The sequence below is a fragment of the Podarcis melisellensis genome, assembly GCF_964234715.1.
Source record: "Podarcis melisellensis genome assembly, chromosome: 1".
In the NCBI taxonomy this organism is placed as follows: domain Eukaryota; kingdom Metazoa; phylum Chordata; class Lepidosauria; order Squamata; family Lacertidae; genus Podarcis; species Podarcis melisellensis.
Window position 1 is genome coordinate 89,761,132 of NC_138528.1, and position 24,330 is coordinate 89,785,461.

Sequence of the window (24,330 nt, forward strand, 5' to 3'; positions counted from 1 at the left end):
ACATTCAAAATAAACTGAAGAAACCATGGAAAACTCTGGCAATTGTAATAATCTGTCTAAAAGTTTTTCATTCATTCATCTGCAGTTCTGAGCTACTGAATGAGACATTTGTTTATGAAGCTAGGAAAAGTTAGAATGAAGACTTCAAGCTCTTCCATTCTCAAAAGAAATCCGTTTTGTGAACAGGGTGGCAGACATAAAGTACTGTGAGTTGCATCAGAAACCAATGGAGAATTACTCTCTGCATTCACAGTGTCCCTAGGAGCCTGGTTGCTGGCATCCCTTAATACTTGCAGAATATGGAATCCAAAGATTTGTCTAGATCAGCCTTTGCCAACCTAGTGGCCCCCAGACGTTTTGGTCTATGACTCTCATCATCCCTGACTAATGGGCACATTGGCTAGGCCGAGAGTGGTTGTAACCAAAATATCTGGAGAGCACTAGGTTCGTAAAGGATGACTTAGAAATTAATGGAAAATGTATCATGCCTGTCATAAATTCTCATATATTAGTGATTTGTTGCCGTCTGTCATAAGTGGCACTAAGGCCAATCTAACGAAGACATCCCAACTGATTTTAAGGAGCTTAATAAAGAATGATCTTTATCAAAACAATGTCTGGCTCAGAATGCCTTCACGGATGAACATAATTCAAATATTTTGCCAAGTGTTGCTTCAAAGTTATTAAATGAGAATTTACTCCTGCAGTATAAATTTTGAGACTAATCTGCTCTCAGAGTTCTGTTGCCATTTATCCCAAAATGTTTTCCCACTTCGAGACTGCTTCATGAAAGGTAGTAACATTTCTGAGCATCCGCTCCCATACTGAATTAAGCTAGTACTACCTATTCTGTCTAGCAGTGCCTGACAAGGGTCACTGAACAGAATTGTTTCTTGTCAGCTTGACACGAGGAGCATTAGCAGGGAAGGTGGTGCTTCACCTTTCCCATACCGCCCCATTCCCACTCCCACTTTAGACCCAGTCCTCTCAATTTTCACCTCGCGATGTAGTGCTTCCAGTTGGACTTCTTTTGGCAGACAGCGGACGACTAAAAAGGAGGAGAAAGAATGGATTTAAGAACAGGTTTTCCTTGAATCCACAAATGGCAACACTTCCAAAAATTGTTATCTCGGAGGCTTAGGAGGCTCCCTCCCCTCCCCACATTCATTTACAATTGATTACAACAATGCATGCCTGCACTGTCCACAGATTCCAATAGATGAAGAACATCAACGTTAAAAAGCATTCCGCCCACCTTCCCTATTTATAGAAGGTTTCATCTCCCATGCTTTTTAACTTCTACAAGAAACTGCTGAGAAAGGTCATAGGAAGATCCAGGCCAAAGCGTCACCTTGGGATTTTGTTTTCATCAGATCCCAGGTGTTGGTCCTCTAAACCTGGGCACCTGGGAGTGGAGCATTTCCAAGGACCACCTTCTCTCACATGTTCCCTCCCACATGGTCCAATCCCACTCCAGAATGAACCTCGGGGAGCAGGGCCTTTTAAACACCAGAATGCTCTCCCTAAGGAAGCTAAAATGGACTCAAAGTTTCAATGCTTCATTAAAACGTGGCCTTTTAGGGAGCTGTTTGGGGTAGACTGATGAACTCTGGGATTTATTCCTGTCTGCTGTGATAAGAGGCGGATGCACACTGTTGGATTATGGTTTTGTTTGGAATAAATGTTAATAAAATAATAATAATAATAATAATAATAATAATAATAATAATAATAATAATAAATTATTTCTACCCTGCCCATCTGGATGGGCTTCCCCAGCCACTCTGGGTGGCTTCCAACAAAATTTTAAAATACAGTAATGCATCAAACATTAAAAGCTTCCCTAAACAGGGCTGCCTTCAGATGTCTTCTAAAAGTGTTCATCATGTGAATGTTTAATGTTTTACTGCAAGCCGCTTCATTATTTTTTTAATGAAGAAAAAAGCAGGGTAGAAAACTCTAAAATGAACAAACAAGCTAAATTTTGGATCGCATGTGAAATCAGAACAATTAGATCAAGTTCCTATACATTAAGCCAGCAACAATTCTCAGAATCCAGAAGCGGTACCAATTCAGCAAATGAAGCTGAATGTTTAAAAAGACAATGGGGAAAGGTCATATTTTGTTAGTATTAACACTGTGAGGGCTTACTTGAGACTCTCCTGGGAGCTAGAAGAGGAGCGGTCAGACTGAGGCAAAGACACTATGCTGTCAGAGTTCTTCAAGTCAGACTGCAGGGCTTTCTGGTATGAGGACTCCAACGAATTGAACAGATGCTCTGCTTCTCGGCTAAAATGGCTGTGGAAGCCCCAGTAACACCTGAGGATAAAATTTCAAATCCATCACTGAACACGACATTAGCGTAACAGAACTTTAGCCCCAGAGAAGCTGCTCTGTTGAAATTCCAGCCAAAATTTAAAACGGCAGTGGTGGTGGGGAATCAACTTATGAAATCAAAACCAGCATATTTACATCCATTTATTTCCACATGAATTATTTATGCCTCCACACACTGGTCCGGTTCATACATCACACGTTACACCACTGTTAAAAGCAAACTGTGCTTTATTGTGAACAAGATGCATGCTGCTCACAAGTTCTTCATCCTGTCTTCCCCCACTGCTGCTGGGAAATGAGGCAGAGTTGGCTTGTCGCAACATCTGAACCAGGCCTCATGGTTTGCTCCTCAAAAACAAATTGTGAGTGGTAAGCCAAGAACAAGCCTTGGCTTCCGCTTGTGGTTTGTTTGCAGCAAAACAAACCATGAGCCCAGATTTGGACAACATGAAAAACCTGGCAGCTGCAGAACTAGGGGAGGACAACAGCAACAACAACAACTTATGAGCATCCTGCATCTTGTTCACATTTAAACTTTCACTAGCTTTTCACACTAGTTCTAATGTTCCCGGCAAGAAAAGAAATTAACAGGAAATGAGACTAAAGATTCAGGAATAATTGCACTTCCTACTGCAAAATAAGAATATATCACAATGGGGAGTACAACACACACTAACACAGCCTACCACTTTGTCACTACACTGGGTTTAACCATTGCAATTGGACTTTTCTTGCAGTTTCAGCTAAGGCAAGCAATAATCCATGAAGGCTGAGTGATCCAGCCTTGATAAGGAAAAACTGAATTCTATTAAGTCCTCAAAAATATTGGGTGGCAAGAGAGAAAGGCATTGCAAACTGCATTTCTGAAAATACCAGCCAGTCTTAGAATGCAAATGTCTGACCTTTAAAGAACCACTGAGCAAACAGATCTTTGAAACTGACACAACTCTCTTGTGAAAATGGATGAATCTTCCAAACAACTTACACCAAAACAAGGCAAAGCTATTATTAACAATACAGTCCTCTAGCATGCCTACAGTAGTCTCTTTCTCTCCCTTTTGCATGTGAGTTCCTGAAGGCATGATTCTGCCCCTCACTAAGTGACATCAAATTTCATGAAACTGCTGCAGACTTTAATAGCCTTGAATTCAGCTGCATAGCACACAACAATGTTCCTTGATGGAATCTGCAATGGAGGGGAAAAGACACCCACTTACTTTCTGGCTTTTATCCGTGCTTCAGAGTCAGCATCGTGGATTCCCTTCTTTAGTGTTTCAGCCAATACTGATATGTGCCTGAGATTAGAAAACAACATCATTTACCAGGCCGGGGGGGGGGGGATACTCCAGCGCCACTGCACTTTGGGGCCATAAAAAGTTTGTCCATCTTGCCAGAATAAAAACAGCATGCTTTGCTAAGCCCAGATTTCTACACAATATCCTTTTTGAGGATGTGGTTGCTTACTTGTGCCAGTCAGCTTTATTGCATTTGCCTCTCTTGTATTCAAAATGCCAAGAAACATTCTTCAGAGGTCAATCCTGAGTTACTTGGAAACCACAGAAGCATAAAAGTATAGAGATGCTAAAATGTGCATATGCCGCTGGAGCCATTTGGGAATCAATAGGGTTTACTTGCTGGCGGGAGCGGAACAAACAACTTTGGCACCATAATCTACGTTGTATCGTGCTTGCGACACCAACTGGTTAAGATAATGTGACAGCACAAAACGTTCAGGGAACAAAGCTATCAAAACAATTTGGTGGTCCCGTCTGCACGCAACATGAGTAACTGTGCAAGCTCCCACAGAGCAGATCACAGTCGCTTCGCTCCTACATCTGTTCTGGTTCTGTGCTGAGCTAAAACACAGTTTAGCATGTAATCCAAAATAGGATTGTGATTTAGGTTTGTCCTGTGGATCATGGTTTGCCTTGGAAAACTACATCACGAGCCTGGATTTGGACAGTGTGCGTGAAACCAAACCATGACTTAGCTAAGTGAAAGCACAGTGGCAGAACAACCAGAGGAGCAACATGCTGATCGTGATCTCCTTTCCAGGAGCCTGCACATTTGCTCCTTTGGCTTAATAGTCATAGTTTGGCTTAATGTTACATGGGAATGAGGTCGAGTCTAATGTGCAACTTATGTGACGAAAAGGGAAGTGGTCAGTTTGGTTGAGATTAAACCATCACAAAATCTCTAGAGACAGATTTGGGTGATGTAGGATACGACAAGGAGCCAGTGAAATATCCTTTGCAGTGAGGAAAATATAGCCGTAGTGATAGGAAATATAGGCCTAATTATTCTTTTCCATGCATTTCATTCTCCTTCCTCACTGAGAAAGGGTGAATTGAGACGTACCATCTTCAGTTGTAAGCGTGGTATCTCCCAGGCAATCTGTTCTCCTTTTCATTCCAGATGGGCAATATCAAATTTAGCTAAATTAACTCTCAACCCAGCATGTGGAGAACTAAGAAAGACATTAGGGTTCTTCCCCTCCTGCCCTGAAAAGTGGAGCTCTCCTGCCACAAGGTATTAGACAGCAGAAGACTAAGATTTGCCTAAAGTTCCCAGAGACAGATACATATTCTGTCAGCACAATACAATATATGCAAGCTGTCTCATCTCCTTAGGGACTATTTTAAGGCTAAGAAGTGTGGATGCTGTCTCACTGACTTGGCTGAAAACTGCAACGTCTTTTTAGCTACTGTGACAATCTCCTTATGCTCTATACCCCTGCAGATTCTTATAATTCAGCTCTCATCTAAATACTCAAGTTAGCTGCAAATGTTTTGAAAAGGATAAGCTATTACATAAGTAACACAGTTCTCTGGCAACCAAATTCCTCTCTGCCCTGGGCGCTCTACCTTTTTCTTCTAAGCATAAAACACTCATGAACTATTTTCAACTTCTGAACGTGGTCAAAGAAAAATCTTCTTTGTAACCAAGCTGGCTTGGAAATCTTTAAATATCAAACTACTCAGCAGTTTTACCTAACAGTGATCCTATAGGCCTGGTGCTAGAACACACACTGGTTAAATTTGATTTCCTCTTCTCCCTTGTTTCTCTCTCCTCTTTTGTTTATTTGTTAATTTAGAATATTTTACTGTGCTCCTCAGCCAAAAATGCTTCAAGAACAGCTTACGTAAGATAAATAAACACACACCTAGTCTGCAGATTTACAATGCAAAAAATGCAATACAAGCAGAGAGGAAAAGGAATAAAGAGGGAAGGGGAAAGCAAATAAACTCAGGCACCAATCCTTAAAGTGATGCAGTTCTTTTAAGGACCAGCTGGAACGGAACAGTTCAGGGAGAGTTTCACTAAATGGAACTGGTCTTCCCACAGAGCTGAAGGAGTGGCCCTGCTTCCCATCAATCCCTCTGCTGGAATAGCTGCTGCCACATGATATCTGCGGGAGTAAGGAGCCCAATGGAGATTGCCTACTCCTCCCAAATGTCGCCAAGTCTATCACAGAATTCCCTCCCTACCAAAGAAAAAAGGGGGGGAAAGTGAGGTTAGAGGGAAGCATGCTTCCTCTTTTACAATACACACATCTTACCTTTCTAGGGAGTGTGTTTGCCATTCTTGTAAAAGTAAATATAAAAATTCAAAACAGCGCCTAAGGTATGAACAAATATGGGAAAATACCATTAATTAGGTTATCTTTATAAATACACATACCACATTAAACTTCGTAACTGCCTAACACAAGGTCACTAAAAGCCACATCTACCAAAGAATATATGCTTCTGGAAAATACTTAGGCTTTTGCAAATTTCTGGGCAATGTGAGTTCTGTAGTTGTGATGCAGTCACTGTAATATTCTGTGTGCCTATCACTATGAGGTTGGATTTTATTTTTAAGTGGGTCCCTCCGGCTGGTCATAGAATGTGGAAGGTTCTCCTTTTGCCTTCAAAGCACATTTTTGTATGTTTCGACCAAAGTCTTGGGCTCACAGAACAAAAACCACACGCAACATTTCATACAGTGCTGAAGTGAGGATCATGTCCCTTGTTGGGATCAACTAGCATTTCAAATGCAGGCAGAAATCTTGTTCAGAATGGGTGTTTAGGATTGGGGGGGGGGAATACTGGGGGTTGGGGTTTTTTATACTAATTTAAGTGTGTTACCTCGTTGAAGGGATAGGATTCCATCCCCACCCTGCACCCTTAAGACTGAAGTCTTCTATCCAAGCCAGTTGGAAGCTAATACCAACTTTTGAACATTTCAGGTCACTTTATTTTAACTTACTGCGGATGCTTTAAACAATTGTCAACAACTGTGTGATAGATGCTACACATAATATAAGAATGAAACAATTAGTGTCTAGAAGGCTTAAAGATTTCTGAAATTGGCAGTTACAGAGATCTAGCTGATTTCCCTTCTTGTGGCAATATATTGAGGGCTCTAGGAAGAGAAGTAGGGGCATCTCCACTGTTAATTTGATCTGCAGAATTTTGGCGTGTTTCTGGATCTGAATTTGGACCTTGGGCTAAATGTGGGGGAGAGAGAGACTTTTGATCCATTCTGTTTGAAGAGGGGTCTTCAGCTTTTTATTGGTAACTAAAATTCATGTATTTGGCCTTGGTTTAATAAATAATAATAATAATAATAATAATAATAATGCCTAAGACACTCTGGGCAGCTTCCAACACATATAAAAAAATAATAAAACACCGAATATTAAGCAATAAAACAACAGCAGTGGCAGACTTTGGGTTCTCAAATTTCAGCAGCATCCTGTGTGATGCTAAAATTTGATGCTCCCCACCCTCCTGTGCTCACTGTTGCAGCACCTGCTATGGGCCGACACTCAAGTGTGGCTGAACCGAACATGCTACCCTAAAACTGCCTCTGCTAAACAGTGAAAAAGATTTCTCCATGTCCTGTGGGCAGTCTCTAGGACATTCCAAATCTACAATTCTAACACTAAATTTCATTTTGCTAAGCCACCAGATCAAGAAAAGGGGGAGGGAAACACAACTCACCTTCTAACTGCGACAGATTTGGAGGTACAGTTACTGGTGATGATGGGGATTAGTCGAGGGATGTGTGTATGCTACGGAACGAAAAGCAACAACAGGGAAATCTTAAGAGAGGTTGAAAGCAAAAAAAACTGTTCCTAAAGTGTAGATGCTAAAATGAAAAGATTGTGGTTGACTCAATCAGACACACAGAGGATGGATTCAGTGCCAAACATGTCCCTCTGCTCCTCTCCATGACAAGAATAATAAATATTTTAAAAACAAACAATTATATGCAGTGTGGTATAGTGATTATATTGTCAGACTGCAACTGGGGAGAGCAAAGTTCAAGGCCTTCCTGAGCAGTAAAGCTCACTGTGGGACCATGGGCCAGTCTATGTACCTCTCAGCCAGGGCTATTGTGGTGAGAATCATGCAAGCTAGCTCAAGATGCTTGGAAGAAAGGTGGGATTTAAATGTATAAATCATGAACATTAAAATGTATTCATTTATTTATTATCAGTTTTTCTTGGCACATGCTTTTGTTAAAAAAATACACTGGACTGAGTTACATCCCTGTGCTTGCTTGCTTTATTTATTTCATAAAATTTATACACCACTTGATTGGGGGGGAAGAGACTTAAAGTTGTTTACAGAAATAAAGATTTACAACTCTATTTTAAAACATACAAAAGTTTAAAATACTAAAAAAGTTTTCTAGTTTTGCCTCCACAGAATCTGTGATGATACAACTATGTGTCTTTTAATGCTGATATTTTCTTAGAACTGGATATGGATTTATTTGTTTCTCCTTCAGGTACTGAAAACCAAAACTGAATTTAAAAATTGCAGGGGATCATCAACAAGGCTCAGACACAGAGTAGGAATTCAAATATGTTTGTTTGCATGCTTGCTTTCTCAGGGCAAGTTCTGATCACCAACAAACGATTACTATCCCTCCTTGTCTCCAACAAATGATATGCTTTATTCTTCATCAGAATTGTGCAAGTTATGAATTTAGCATAGCTCACTGTCATACTATTAGATGGTAGCCCAGAGGGTACCGTTGAATCACTTCATTTCTTTGGCTTTGTTGGTTTCCAGTCTGGCTATGTTCTGTGAAGGAACGTTGTGGAAATTAGCACATTTGTGCACTTTTTCTGCAAACACACACACAATCTTCTTGTCTGCCAAATGTTGTCCCATTTAGGATTCTTCTGGACAGCATGCTGACTGGAATAAATAAAAAATATTCCCTGGTGTCACGATTCACATTTACTTTGAGAGATACTCACCCGAATAATTAATCTAACAGCTACCACACCAGAGGTGGCCATTACTTTGGCACTGTTGGGAATGAGATTAAAGATTGTTGGCATGATGGCTTCTGCCCCATGGTCAAATTTGTTACCCAAGACTGATGACAAGTGCCTGAAACAAAACAAAACAACAACAACACGAGAATTATGTCATAACAGTAAAACAAAAAAATGGAGTTCAATATGATCATATGCTACTTAGAAGCAGAAGCTCTCAGCAGCTTTCAATTGCATCAATACATTACAAACAGCATAACCAGAAACTGGGTTAACAAAACACTTCACATTTTTTTCTCTAACAGATAATGTGGTTTATTTTTTGTATGTGTTTTAACAAGCGATAGAGTTAGCGCAGGTCACTGTCGCACTACCGGGGAACAGCCCAGAAGGCATAGCTAAATTGCTTTCTTTTCCAGTACTGTCGGTTTCAGGCCCATTCTTTTCATAAGCTTTCCATCTTGTCTTGACATTCGTAAATTTCAGAGGCGCTGTTAAATGTGCCCTAGAGTCCAGCAGACTCCAATGTAGAATTACCACCAACAGGATGAGCAGGCCAAAGCAACGATTTGAACTTTCACCTTGAACTCTGGTTGAACCTAGAAGCAATATTATAGCTTTCCGTTTTTTAAAAAAATAGAAGTTCTGCTTCTGGCACATTCATAATACGGCGTAGCACTTGGCTTAGGGGTAAAACGTAAAGAACGATATAAAATAAGCTTCTAGGCACTTAAACCAAGAACTGCCAGTCCTTTCTAGAAATGACATTAATAGGAATGTCCTCCTTATTTGCAGCCAGCTAGCACAGTCAATGGTCAGAGATAATGGGAGCTGGGAATCAAATAGCATATGGAGGTTCCAAATATCTCTGGTCTGGATGTTAAGCAATCTAACTCAGAGCACCCCTAATCCTGCCAAAACAGAAGTGACAGGACTGCGGACAGACCACTGCAATCCCTGTTACAACAGTTAAGAAGACAGCTAAGAATATGTAGACTGCATTCCTTACCCCAATGTGATACAAGCCTCTCGCACCACCTGGGACCGCAAGTCTTTAGCAGATAGTTTAAACGCTCCATCAAGCAGGCGCAGGAGTTGAAAGAAAGTATCATACTCAGCAGCTCCAGCCAGCAATAAAGACCGGATCTTTTTTAGCTGTTGGGTAACAAGAACAAACTGCAGATTAATATCAACCATGTTTTATAATAACATTTCATTATTTATACCCCGCCCACCTGGCTGGGTTTTAAAGTGACATGTGAACTACCAAGTAAATGTGGCCTATTCAAACTTCTTTCTACAAGCCTGAGAACTGAAAGCTAAATTTCCTTCTTTAGATCCTTCCACACACACACTCCCCAAAAAGAAAACTAGAATTTCTGAGGTATAATGGTTCTGAATACAGGAGTCCTGGAGATACATTGTGGTTGGACCAGGGGTGGGGAGAGGGAATCAGAGGAGCTGTCTGTAGCTGACCTAGGGGTTGGGACAGGCTGCATCAGAGGCTTGAGAAGGGGAGGGAGCTGCGGATGAGGTGTCAGAGACCAGAGAGGGCTCCAGCAGAACATAGGCTCTTAGTGCTCCGTTCTGTCCCCTCGTTACTCAGGCGCACTGAACCTGCTTCACTCCCAACCTCTGTGCCAGGTTCACCTCCAATCTCAGCATCCCCCTCCAGCAGCACCAGAGTCGTTGGAGTGTACAGGTAGGTGTGAACAGGCACCTTAGATCCAGCCCTCTGGAAGTAATTCCCATTTGCTTGCCGGTTTGCCATGCTGAAGTTGTACTGACTCCATTCCTATATAAGGGACTCAAGAGGGCATGTTTCTTGTTGTATCAACACTGTAGCTTGCTTAGTCATGTGTAGCACCTGCTGCACCTGACCTGACTGAGCATTAAAGATTTCGCCAGAAACCATACTCTGAGTTCTTCATCCACTGAGAGCCAAGACATACAGATAAGTTTTGATTTCCATAAATATGCATGTATAAAAGGACTACTGCTATTTTCCACCATACCACAGAGTGACAGCTTTCAGGTGTCCACTCTCACATAAGACACAAAAGAGTGGTAAAATACAAGCCAGATAAGTTGCAATACATACAGAATTCCAACAAATACTCACTGCAGCTACTCTCTGTTCCCAATCATGTTTGTCATCAGACAGGATTTCTCTGATTTTGTTGATGGATTCTTCAAGGTCTCGGGCAGAATAAATCTGGAAAGTATACATGACATTTCTTAAGATACAAGGCTTATTTCCATAAACGCTGAGCTTATATTCAACTCCTACGGTTGATGAACCTTTACAACAACTGCAGTCGGTCATCCACGCCAACTTTAACTACAACCCCCAACATCCTTGGCCACAGGCCATGCAGGATTCAGATTTTGGGCCTCAGAGCAACATCTGGAAGGCACCATGTTGGCTGCCCCCTGCTCAACATGCAGTCAGGTAGCACCCCCCCCCCTCCATCTTGTCTGCAAAGAAAATATTAAAGAGGATTTGCATTGGCCATGGGCTGAAGTAAGCTCCACCCACTGCTCTTCCCATAGCTGGCTGAAAAGTATTTGGGAGCAGTGGCAGCATAATCTAAGTAACAAGCCTTGACTATGGCTGAAGGACCGTGTGTGTGTGTGTGTGTGTGTGTGTGTGTGTGTGTGTGTGTTTTAAGCCACATTATTATTACCTGAACTGTTGGGACATCTTCAAAAGCTTTAATGAAATCCTCCTCATCCACGGCACCAGCTCCTTCTTTAGTAGCTGGCAGATGCCAAAAGGAAAGAGTGCTTTAATGCTTCTTGTTAAACAATATTAAAACAAAATTAGAAAATAACAGGCAAAACAAGCTGATGAAACCATGGAGCTGCATGTAAATATTTCTTATTCTGCTAAGGATAAGAAAAGCAAAGAAACCTAGAAGTAGTAAGAATAAGTGTATCTCATAACACACAGAGTCTGGTAATATAACAGAATATTACCTAAACTAGAGGGATGCCTTTTCTCTTAAAGGATTCAGACCCATGCATAATTAATGAAAGTATGGTATTCTTGACAGGAATATACGATGAAGATGGACAGATGGGCCGAAGAAGGAAAATCTTTAAAACATTAATTAGCTGAGGCTATTGTTCAGCACAGAAACTCTTGAAAGCTTATTGTAGGTGCCATTTGGAAACAGCTTCCTAGTTATTTCTTTCTCTTATTTTGGTTTTCATGCAGTTCAGGAAAACAAGATATGAAAAAGTGCTGTCTTTATGGGAACCACTACAAATTGCAAATGAATGAAGATTTGAAGACAATTCTGATTTTGCACTGCTAACAGGGAGAAAATCTGTAGAAATACTATGAACAATTTAGTTGTGTAGCACCATGCTGACCTGATGCTATCCCATCATATTCAAGAAACATCCTTTTGTATAGTTCTCAAAACTATGAAAGACAGCCAGCCTCCTAAAAATGTTATAGTCCATCAAGAAAATTCAGATGGGCACTCAAAACAGAAAATAAAACAACACACATTTTATTTTTAGGGCCATGGGTTTTAGGTCAGCCTTATGATTTATCAAGGCCTCCACCTACCTGGAGCCTTTGAGACCAGAGCTGTTGTTCCAACTCTGCGAGCAGAACTCATCCCACTTTTTCGAGAGCTTGATGGAGCCTTTGAAGATGTTGAGGAGCTGGCTGAGGAAGGCCTGTTCCCATCCACAGAGTCGTCATCATCAAAGTTTTTATCTGCAAAAAAAAAAAAAAAAAAAAAAAAAAGGCCACAAGATGAAATTCAGGAATTTGTGAATAGCTTCTACCTCACATTTTGGAGCAAACTCTCTCTGCAAGAATTCAGAAGACAGACCCGATCGCCAGAAGGCTGGCCTTTCAAGTTCCAAGATTATATCCAAATTTCCAAAACCTTCTTAAAAAGAGGGATATGTTACCTTGTCAGTGAAGCGTATGACAGAAACTACAGGAAGGACAGTTTGTTTCAGGGGAATTCCCGATCTCCTAAATTCCTTCCATTCTATCACCCTAATCTCTTCCAATGTGGAGATTAAACATAATTCCTTCACTAAAATTTCTTCTGACAACCAGGAGGAGAGATTGGTTAGTAATCACGCACAGCTTTCTCTCTAAGGCTGTGATTAACTGCTCGAAGTGTTCAAGGGCACAAAGAAATATTTATTCCTTGGACATGACTTGCAGCTGAGAAATATTGTAAGCATGAAAATTCAGGCCTGGACCATATATACAATTCATATTATCCTCTCCATGTTCTTTAAATTGACTGCTACTGACCAACACTATATCCTGTGGTTGTGAGTTCTCACAAAGAAAGCTAAGCAAAGGCAGAGAAAACTCCATTAGTTTATTTAAACTGTCACATAACATTATTTGTCTTCCCATTCTTGTCCTGTCTGAAAGCAGCAACAGCTCCTCACACAATTTTATCCAAATAACTTACAGTGATCCTTGTTTTTTCCACTATTCTAGCCCCTATATCCAATTTAATTACATTCAGGGGATGAGTCCATGCAAGTTGTTCAGCAGAACCAGAAATTAAACATTGTTTTCCCCAGGATTAACTTTCTCAGATCTCCTTTCAGATATAGAAGGCTGTCCAATATGAATTTCAGAAAACTAGCATTAACTTCTTCTGTCAAACATTTGGTGACTGCTCATTGTTCCTGCTGTTAGAAGCGTTAGTGCTTGTATTGGCGAGGAAGGTTTTATCTCATTTTCTAAAAATCCAAAATCCCCATTTTCAAAACATTCCAGGAGGCTGGAGGTGGCAGGTGGTGTCTGGAAGTGACTGCCCCACCTCCTATTCTCCCCCCCCCACTAAGGTTTTCATCCCATAGCTTGACAATGAAGGCCTAGTTAACCTCAATTTCTAGAAATAGTTTACAAGTCTTTGGAGCCCAGATACTGGAAACGTGTGGTGAAACTATTTTGATGAGCCCATAAAAATGTTCTAACATTTATCATCCATTGCCAATGGTTCCATTCAAATACATCTGCTTAAGTCCATCCTCATTCAGTAGACAACATAAGAATGTACTCTTTTATTTTGTACTGGAATAAACCTGAAGTGAAATGTGAGAGACACAGAGGCCTATGAAGGAAGGCACTCCCTCAGGCTTTCATTGTCTCCAACATCGTCAACAATATGAAAGTGTCATCCTTCTACCCCTTAGAAACAGACCTTGCTCTATACATTAAGTAACTGCAGAAATGTTTGTGTTTATTATAAAAAGAAAACAGATACTTCAATAGCAAAGACCTGCGCTTGAAAGCAAAAAGACTGCATTGCTGTTCTCGTTCTCTCTCTCTCTCTCTCTCTCTCTCTCTCTCTCTCTCTCTCTCTCACACACACACACACACACACACACACAAAAGCGCACACACAAAAGCACACACACAATACACTCATCAAGGGTGTGGTTTATTATACCTTAGCATTAAATGGAGAGGAAAAAGCTTGATGTCCACGTTTCTCTTTAGAGAAGCACATTTCATTTTTATACATATCATAAAGAGAAACCGCTTTTCAAAAGATTGCAGTATAAAAAAAATCTCATACATAATGTATAAAAATCCAGCACCCTTAGGAAAAGTTACAAAAATACATTTACTCATAACTTAGACTGAAAACCCATTTCATTCTGCCCACTAACCAAAATAAGCTAACATTTCCCAGCTTCCCCTTCAGTTTCAATAAACTGACACATTCAAGACACCAAGCTCTGAAGCAGCATGTGCACAAGGCAGAAAGAGAAACAAAGAATAAGACAAAAACCAGAATATGGAACTTCGTGAAAACATGATGCAAGCAGTCAGATCAACACAGTAAAGTAAAACTCATATCCAACCTCAGTTAAAACAGTTGGGTGATGCAGTGATAATTTATAGCTCAAGCTCTACAGTTCATAACACTAAGTCCAAACAAGCTTTACTTCCACTGGCTTCAGTGGACATAAACCAAAGCAGTGCATGCTTTTCTGTGATGAGCGATTATCTATCACTGCTGATTCTTTGACTCGTGTATGAATGATGACTAGCAATATGCAGGCACATGCCTTGTGTGTAAAGAGGCCTTTGTCTGCTCTCAATTGTTAGGGAAGAATAAAATGCTTACAAAACCCTCTCACATTTTCTCTAAATAAAAGGAGGAAATCGTGATAAATTTGCTTACGGGTACAAATCCTTTTGCAAATAATCTTCCTCAACATTCCTTCATGCTTTCCATAGCAAGCCGAGATGCAACGCTGTCTTGCAGACCACTGCAGCTTTCAAGTCCAGGACACAATCAATCCTTGCCCCTTGTGTTCATTAGGCATTCTGCTTTCACACGCAGAGTTAAACAGCCCTGGCTTCAGCACTGAGACTTGAGAGGAGGACAGAGCATCCCACAGTCAATCCTTGGGAATTTCAAACCTTCCAATGGGGTGAAACAGGCTAGGACTGAGAGGCAGCTGCAGCAAGCAGTCCTACTATGGCTGGCTTGACTACCAAGAGGTAGCAGTAGCCCAGTATCATCCCTTGGGAAGGTTAATGGGAGTGTCTCAACAGCTCTCGTCATTTGTCCATGACAAATACATTTGTCATTATTAGTTTTTAAAAACAAGGGTTGTGTCAAGGGCAAATTCAGAAGAAAAAGATGCTATGCCAGGAATTCCAAGAATCTATGCTGATTAATGGAGGGACGGGACACACAACTGCCCCTCTCACAGGTTTATAAATTCTATAAAGGCACGTCAGGAGGCTTCTAAATAATGTTTGCTTCGAAACAAAAGAACAAACTAACAAGCAAGAGGTTAGGTTTTCATAACCTAAGTCCTAAATATGTTGCTCTTCAGATAAAACCATGGCTCTGTGCTGTGTTCCCCATTTCCAGTGGAAAGCGAGAGCTCTCAGGAGAAGCAATTTTGTAACCATCTGTTTATTTAACAGTTGTGCTGGTGACTCTTAGCCCAACAATTTTGGATAAAAAGTCCACAAATTTCCCAGAGCAATGAGTAGACATCTCTAACAAATATATCTAAGCAGCCACCTTCAAAGACTCAACATACGTTGTTGCTAGAAATGTGATTTGTTCCCTAGAGCAACGTGTAGAGCAGCCTTTCACAACCTGGTATCCACCAGATGTTTTGCAATACAGCTTTAATCAGTACCAGATGACGTGGTCAATAGTCAAGGGTGGTGGGAATTGTAGTCCAAAACATCTGGAAGCTACCAATTTTGGGAAGGCTGGTGAAGAGCACATGTAAATCTGTGCATGCATTTTCTGGTGAGAGAGAGAGAGTTCTTTTATTTGAACAACTGGATTCCCTAAGCTGTTTTCCAAGCGACACAGTGAAAACATGCCAACAATATCAGAAAAATATTAGCCTGTTCTCACAGGCACATTTATTTTCATAACCACTGTGGCACACTTAACAGGCTCAGATTCAGTGCTGAAATCTTGGAAATGATAGCAGCAGCTTTTCACAAGAGGCTTTTAAGAGAATGGCACTTCCACAAAGAGCTAGGTTTATTATTGATCATGCCTGTCATAGCATACAAAATGCCTTGTGAATTTGTTTTTCATTTAGTATTATATCAATCCCACTGGATAGGTTAGAATGAAATGGGGCTTGTCTAAAGTAAACTAATATGACCCACTGTGGCTGATCAGGGTTTTGAGTACGACTGTTTCAAGTTGAAAACAAACCATTGGCTCCTTAGCAGCGTATTTCCTGGATTACTGAATAAAGAGTGCATGACATAAAAGCTCTAATGCACTGAGGAAAATTGTCCACTCCCACTAAAACTTCACAATGTAGAAAAAAATATTCCTGATAGGAAGAAAATATTTCATATTATCATCTTCTACCTATCGAAGATAAACCTTGAAAAATGTGTCAAAAAAGCACTACACAATATTTTTAAAAATTACCCAGGAGAAAAATTCCATACATTTACAGTGAAATGGACATCAATATCCCACGATGCTAACTTAATCCTAAAAGCAGGTAGACAGAGGAAAGTTTTTCAATAATTAACACCCAAGGTGTTATTTTAAACCAGCTACATGATTCTGGATTACAGCACTGATGCAATCAGTTGCCGTGGCTTCTAACCCCTCAGAAACAAGTCCACTTCTACAATTACTTTTTGGGGTAAGTACATTTTATGGAAAGAAACCTCAATGACCTCAGCCAAATGCAGCAAGCTGTTTTCAGTGCAGGAAAGGGAGTAGACAGCTGCGCCTAAATGGCCTAGCAAGCACAGACTCCACTATCTCAAATGTGGAAGGTTTCTACCTTTTTCCCTGGTCTCACCTTGGGATGCTGAGACCGGGGGGGGGGGGGAGAGAAGCATGATCACTCCCAAGGGTTTGCCCCACTGCTGCAGAACCCACACCCTCCCTTGGTTTACTATGGAGCTGTGGCCTATGAAGCAGGCTAGGAGATGACCAGAGTGCAAGCGGTGGAAAGCTCACTCTGAACTTGGCCAGACACTTGGCAGGCAGAATCATGTAACCTAACAAGAGGCAGTGAAGGTGAAGAATAACTACTTTGTAACCTCCCCAAGAGCTGTCCAACAGAATTCTTTTGGATGGTCCAGAGGCTAGTCAGACGAGAAGTAGCGGGTAGACCTTTGCAACACCCAGTTTGCATGGTGTGAGTTGTTTGCATGGCCCTATGAAAACAAAGTTGCTAGGCCCCGCAGTGCCTTGGATGTCGTAGCTGCTGAAACCCCAGTCGAGGAGTCCAGCGCAGGGCCTTCTGATACGCTCTGGGATCAGTTTCAGTTTATTGCAGCCTTATGGTGTGGGGAGGATGCTTGCAAGGGTGTAACCCCTCTCTGCAGCAGGCAGGGAGCTCGATTGTGTTGCACTAGGGTGTGGTGAACACTTCTTGTGTGATAAGAGTTGTGCCCACTGCCCTTAAACAGGCGGTAATACATCCACTTTTGAAGAACCCCAGCCTAGACCCTGGGGTTTACAAAAACTACTGCCTGGTCATTAATACCCGCTTCTCGAGTGAGGAGACGGAGAGACTGGTGGGGTTCTAGAGAGCACAGCAATTTAAAAGGCCATGCTTTATTCTTCTTCCCACTAAGTGTCTATGAAAGGGGTGGCCAACTCCCAAGAGACTGCAATCTAGGAGAGCCAGTATGGTGAAGTGGTTAAGAGCGGTAGATTCGTAATCTGGGGAACCAGGTTCGATTCCCCGCTCCTCCACATGCAGCTGCTGGGTGACCTTGGGCCAGTCACACTTCTCTGAAGTCTCTCAGCCCCACTCACTTCACAGAGTGTTTGTTGTGGAGGAGGAAGGGAAAGGAGAATGTTAGCCGCTTTGAGACTCCTTCGGGTAGTGATAAAGCGGGATATCAAATCCAAACTCTTCTTCTTCTTCTACTTTCAGAATTAAAATCTGGCAGTGATCTACCCCTGTTTTTTTAGGGGTTCAGCTCAAAGTTGTGGAGCTTTTTTGGGGGTTAAGGTACAGGCTTCTTTGAGGAGAGGAGATCCATGGGGGGGGGCAAGGGAAGTTGGGGTTAAGACACTCACAAAAACATCACTATGGATGAAAACAGAGGGAGCACCATCTTCCCTTCCTGAGTTCAAACAACAATGGAGAGCGGGACAGGAATCTTATTTACCGACGCAGAGGAAAGGGAGCCAGATATCGACCGTGATCTACCAAAACATCGTGGGGATCTACCAGTAGATCATGATCGACCTGTTGGATATCCCTGGTCTATAAGAAATGCAGAAATGCATTCCAACTTGGACCAACTCTCCCTGAATACATGAAAGGGCGGGGGAGAGGCTTCAGAATTTATTCAGTTGTAGGGGCAAAGGCGGAAAGGGAGAAGGACGAGTATAAGATACTGCTGTAGTCCCCTTTTAAAAGGACCAAATGGACATCAGCATTTCCCTAGGATGCACATAATAAATGGCATTTACAACTTCTGATAATGCAGTAATTGCAGTTCTCTTTTGAAATATTAATGTTCACCCCCCTGGTCCTGCTTGTAATTTATGAAACTAAATTGCACAGGAAGGCACTAGAAGGGCTATGCTGTCTAGGAAGAAGAACATGGGCATATCTAATTATTTTAATATGTTATACATGCACAGTGAGCTTTACTGCTGTTTTAAGCAGTGTGATCTCCACTGGAAACTGCCTCTTCAATGCTAGCAGCCATACTTCCCAAATGGCATCAAGTCCTCAACCGAGACTTAGCTAGATGTAGAATAACTGATTATCCCTAAACATGAACCCTATTAAAGAAATGCAAATAGTTTAATACAACCCACCAAAGAAACTGCTTCGTGGCCAAGTGCTTTTTTGTGCACAGAGTCAGCATTTGCAGCATTTGTGCTTTTAATTACATATACAGTGGTACCTCGGGTTAAGAACTTAATTAGTTCTGGAGGTCCGTTTCTTAACCTGAAACTGTTCTTAACCTGAAGCACCACTTTAGCTAAGGGGGCCTCCTGCTGCCGCCCCGCCGCCGGAGCACAATTTCTGTTCTCATCCTGAAGCAAAGCACTTAACCCGAGGTACTATTTCTGGGTTAGTGGAGTCTGTAACCTGAAGTGCATGTAACCTGAGGTACCGCTGTATAGCATAGCAGCATTATATATGACCCCAATTATTCCACTCTCGGTTGAATGCATCTAGCTGTACTAAAGTTGGGAAGCTCTCAAACAAATCTGTCTCCTGTGCATATTCCAGCCATAAAACTAATTGCTAGACTTAAACACAGATGGTTAAGAGCACTTTGATTTTAGATGTAGCTTTATAGGAGCAAAAGTTGTAGGCACTGTCAGATTCTCTGTTAGTAGCTTGTTTTAAGTAAATAATAACAATAAAGTAGACTATCATCACAGCAATGAAACAGCAGAAGGTTTAATCATACCCAGAACTGCATCAGCCTCTCTATGACACAGTCAGAAGATTCAGCATACCACATCAGGCTGCATATATTTGTGTGCTGTTTTTTGTTTCTCAAAAAATATATATTAAGTGATGGGAAATAAAAAAATGTGACTCACAAGGAAGCTGACTTTATTCTGTCAAATTTATTTATGTAAAATACTCCCAACTTGTGCGCATGTTGTGCTCAGGGCAATGCACAACATAATTTAAAAACAAGCACATAAATGCCACTAAAATTAAATTTAAAAGCCATAATTTCAAAAAACAGAAACGAGAAGCAGAAGCAGCATCACAATAGCCAGACCTCTACAAGACCTTCCAGCCAAATGCCTTGACACATATGCAACTTCAGTGCAACCTGAGCTGATGATACGTTAGGCTTATTACCACAGAATCAAACAGAAATCATGAACTTCCAGCCAGTAGACAGATGCTCCAAGAACCAGGAAAAAAATAGGTAAGGGCCAACCTTCGAGGAGAAAATATTTTATTTAAATAGTAAGACATGGGAAATTCAGTAACCAATTATATTTACCTAAAGCCACTGGTCTCAGAGAGGCTATGCTGAAGCATGAGCTCACTGAATCCCCCCCCCCCCCATTTCAGACATTTCACATTTGTATTATTCTGAAGATTTGCATGTGAGCTTAAGATCTACGATGTTGAAAGCTGTAAACTCTATAAATTTGCCAAATAAAAGTGTTATTTAGGCTGATCAATATCTGCAATCGTCCCGAGTTAATGACTAAAGCAGCAGTGAAGGCATCTGTTTACCCATAATTGCGTCCCACTCAATTTAATAGGACTCATCATCTTGTAAGAGAGTGTTGAGGATTACAATCTTAAAAGTATGTGAAGTATCTACTTTTGGGGTCTACGGAGTGCATAGGAAGGGCTTTATCAGTCATCTACTTCAGCACCTCCATAGTAGGGCTCATAAATTTTACTCTGTAGCTATGCAGTAAAATAAAATCTTGGTTTATCTACACCTGCTCCACAAGACCTGTGAATTCTGTGCTATTTTCGCCCAGCAGTGCTAATGAGAATTTATTGCACTTGGTATTTTTAGATCTAAGAAAACTCCCATGCTGTTATTCGATTCAACCAGATGGAGAGAGAGAAATATGTCTGCGGTCATATTTCTGATCACTTCTTTACAAACCAGAGAACAAAAAGGCAACACTTTGTCAAAATAATCTGTGGCAAAATGATACAAAGTTGCACAACTAATGTTCAGTTGCATGAGACAGGAGGACAGCGGAGGAGATCTCACTAAGTTCAAGGTTGAGCATGAATCAACGAAGCTGAGTCGAGTGGCAAGAAATCCTTGTCTTTTTCCATGACTTGCACTATAAAGGCAGTGGATCCAATTTTGCTTCAAATGAGTGCAATTATGGCTTATAAGTAAAATAAGAGTAAGAGTAAGTTCTACCTCTCCTTCAAATCAGAACCTGTGAGAGTGGTGAAGGTCCTGTGAGAGTGTCTGGAGGCAGTTGGAGGATGGATGGCGGCTAACAGATTGAGGTTGAATCCTGACAAGACAGAAGTACTGTTTGGGGGGATAGGGGGCGGGTGGATGTGGGAGACTCCCTGGTCCTGAACAAGGTAATTGTACCCCTGAAAGACCAGGTACGCAGCCTGGGAGTCATTTTGGACTCACAGCTGTCCATGGAAGCACAGGTCAATTCTGTGTCCAGGGCAACTGTCTACCAGCTCCATCTGGTACGCCGGATGAGACCCTACCTGCAGACTGTCTTGCCAGGGTGGTGTATGCCCTGGTTATCTCCCACTTGGACTACTGCAGTGCGTTCTATGTGGGGCTACCTTTGAAGGTGACTCGGAAACTACAACTAGTCCAGAATGCGGTAGCTAGACTGGTGACTGGGAGTGGCTGCCAGGACGTATGTTTCCAATTCAATTCAAAGTGTTGGTACTGACCTTTAAAGTCCTAAACGGCCTTGGCCTAGCACACCTGAAGGAGCGTCTCCACTCCCATCACTCAGCCCAGACAATGAGGACCTCCTCTGAGGGTCTTCTGCCGGTTCCCTCACTGCGAGAAGCAAAGTTACAGGGAACCAAGCAGAGGGCCTCCCTGTGGAACGCCCTCCCTTCAGATGTCAAGGAAATAAAGAATTACACAACTTTTAGAAGACATCTGAAGGCAGCCCTGCATTGGGAGGTTTTTAACGCTTTATGTTTTTATTATGTCAGATATTCTGTAAGCTGCCCAGAGTGGGCAGGGTATAAATAATAAAAGTATCATCATCATCATCATCATCATCAACAACAACAACAACATAGCACTGCACTTTACAGAAACAACAATGGATGGAATAAAAAATGACTACATAGGTGTCAGTTTAAACATACATTAGTTTATATTCAGTGCATTTGCAGCACCAAAGTAGCTCTATGACACCATGCTCATTAAATGATCCATACTGTTTCAATAATTAGCTATTGCTTTTAAAACTACAGTTGCTGAAAGTAAGATAAAGGATGATAGACTAATTAGGAGAATATAGGACTGATGATAATCATTGCTGCACATTTCTTTCAGAGCCACTCCAAGCCATTAAGAAAATGAGTGATTTCTGTCTGGTACAGTATCCATTCTTGTGGATCATTGTCACTGACACTCATCACCATGAATCATCCTCAACATGGAGGTTTGAGCTCTAAAATATTTGTACTTCCGTTATTAATTAATCCTCATGAAATCAGTTAATGAGAGTCAGAGGAAATATTGGCTCTGGTCCCACAGAACTTGTTCCTTGACCCTACATGTTGTTGTTCTTATTTTTATTATGCATTTTATGGTTTTTATATTGTAATTTTATGTTGTGAACCACCCCGAGATCTACGGATGACAAGGGGTATACAAATTTAATAAATAATATTAGTAGTAGTAGTAGTAGTAGTAATAATACATAACTACGAGAAAAGGTACTATAGGATAGAGAAATCTCATTTCTTAGCAGGACTACATTTGTTGAACATTACTGAGTACATTTGGTAAGATCTTGCTGACTACATGTTACACAGAACAATGGGATCGTGGCTGTCACATAGCTTAGACTAGGTCAGTAGCGAGGGGAGTGGAATTGAATTACTGGCAGTGTTCCTCCCTAATGTCCTGCATTATATAGTGAACTCACTAAAGACTGTGCATGCAAATAAAGTGAGGCAGCATTATTCATTACTGTCTAGTCCTAGAGAAGAAAACAAGGAAGAGATTCACTTTGCTTAGAACAACACAGCAATAGGATTCCTCTGGTGATACAGAGGGGTATGATTAATTCTTTCAGTAGGCAAACAAGACATCCATTAGACGGTACTTGTTTATATCTATTAGCGCTATAAAAAAGAGAGGCTTCCATTCATTGAGAATGGGAATTTGCACCAATTCACAACATAGCCAATGAACATGTAACAATAATCATGCATATTTAAGAAAGCTCAAACAAGACAGCATAGCAGTAGATAGTTATAAAAGAGTTATTCTGGATGCATTAGGATGAGCACATGACATCTAGCTTTGAGCCAGTTCCTTTTCTTACTCAGAAGTAAATCCCTCTTCTGAGGCTTACTTCTAAGCAAGTGTGCACAGGATTGCAAGCTTAGTGGTTCAAAGTCTAGGCTGGGATTTGGGGAACACCCTACCAATTCCCTGTATAGTACTCTATTTTATTTTATTTTATTATTTTACTTTATTTTATTGACGGCTGATGTAGGCATCTTTGGTTTAGGGAAAATAAGACCTCTATTTTGATAGCTCCTGTATGAAGCAAACCAACTATTTATGGGCCTTTTAGGTAGAAACTAAGGCACGTCTGCTCAAGCATTTCTGCTTGAGATGTATGTTAAATGATATGTGGACGGTTAGATGATGAAGCAGACAACACTGAGAGGTGAACAAAAATATACTGTGGTGTACACATGCGTTTTATGGCAATAAACAGGGTTATATCAGAGACTGTGGAATCTGTGGAAGCATAAAAGGAAGATACTTGGGATTCATGTTTGGCTAACTCATTCACAAAAACGCTCACAGGATGTTTTGTGCCTCTCTTACGTATTGCCGGACAGACCAAGAGGGGCTTCCCATGTTATCATTTTGCTTCATCAAGATAAGCTCTGTATAGGAAAACTGCAACAAGTGAAGCCATCCTATAGTGAAATGCGTACATCACTCCTATTCTGAGTGCTGGTGAGCTCTCGGGCTCCATTTAAGTTACTGATACCAGTATATAAAGCCCTAAATGATCTGAGACTCAAGGACTGGATGATGGAACACTTTCCACCCGAAGTCCCAACTTGCAGTTTATGATGAGGGGGGAGAGGCTTTTCTCATGGTCCCACAACTGAGGACGGCTAGGAGGATGCAAGTGCAAGAGAGGGCTTTTTCCCTGCAGAACTCTGCCCCTCCTGTGGGACATGATGCCCCTTCTCTGGACGTGTTTAGGTGGACAAATGTTTATTTGTCCAGCTCTTTTGAATGGGATGTGTATGTTTAGGCACTGTTGCTTTTATAACTGTCACTTTGATTACTGGATATAGTTTCATCAGTTTTTATGCCGTTAACTGCCCCGGGAACCCTTTGGGGAGGAAGAAGGATACAAATCTAATAAATAAATATCATTATAAACTTTCCATATGGCAGAAAAGTGTCCGCAAGGCATTGCCATCAAAATGACGACAGTTCAGAAATGGACAGTGCTGCTTCATCCCTTGATATAAGGAATGGGGGGGGGGGCGCAGAAATCAGTCTTTCTAGTGCCATA

General features: G+C 41.2%; 1 protein-coding gene across 7 annotated transcripts in view; it reads right to left on the reverse strand.

The window, feature by feature from the left end:
• Positions 1 to 24,330, reverse strand: part of CLASP1 (cytoplasmic linker associated protein 1) — a 158,389-nt gene that overhangs the window by 70,745 nt on the left and 63,314 nt on the right. For all 7 annotated transcript variants that reach the window (XM_081924670.1, XM_081924673.1, XM_081924672.1 and 4 more), the window contains exons 9-18: positions 12,198 to 12,350; positions 11,305 to 11,378; positions 10,740 to 10,832; positions 9,627 to 9,772; positions 8,597 to 8,732; positions 7,326 to 7,396; positions 5,897 to 5,956; positions 3,555 to 3,632; positions 2,152 to 2,319; positions 999 to 1,048 (exon numbers count right to left, since the gene is read on the reverse strand). In XM_081924670.1, the coding sequence (XP_081780796.1) occupies positions 999 to 1,048; positions 2,152 to 2,319; positions 3,555 to 3,632; positions 5,897 to 5,956; positions 7,326 to 7,396; positions 8,597 to 8,732; positions 9,627 to 9,772; positions 10,740 to 10,832; positions 11,305 to 11,378; positions 12,198 to 12,350 (1,029 nt within the window). The remainder of the gene's footprint in view (positions 1 to 998; positions 1,049 to 2,151; positions 2,320 to 3,554; positions 3,633 to 5,896; positions 5,957 to 7,325; positions 7,397 to 8,596; positions 8,733 to 9,626; positions 9,773 to 10,739; positions 10,833 to 11,304; positions 11,379 to 12,197; positions 12,351 to 24,330) is intronic.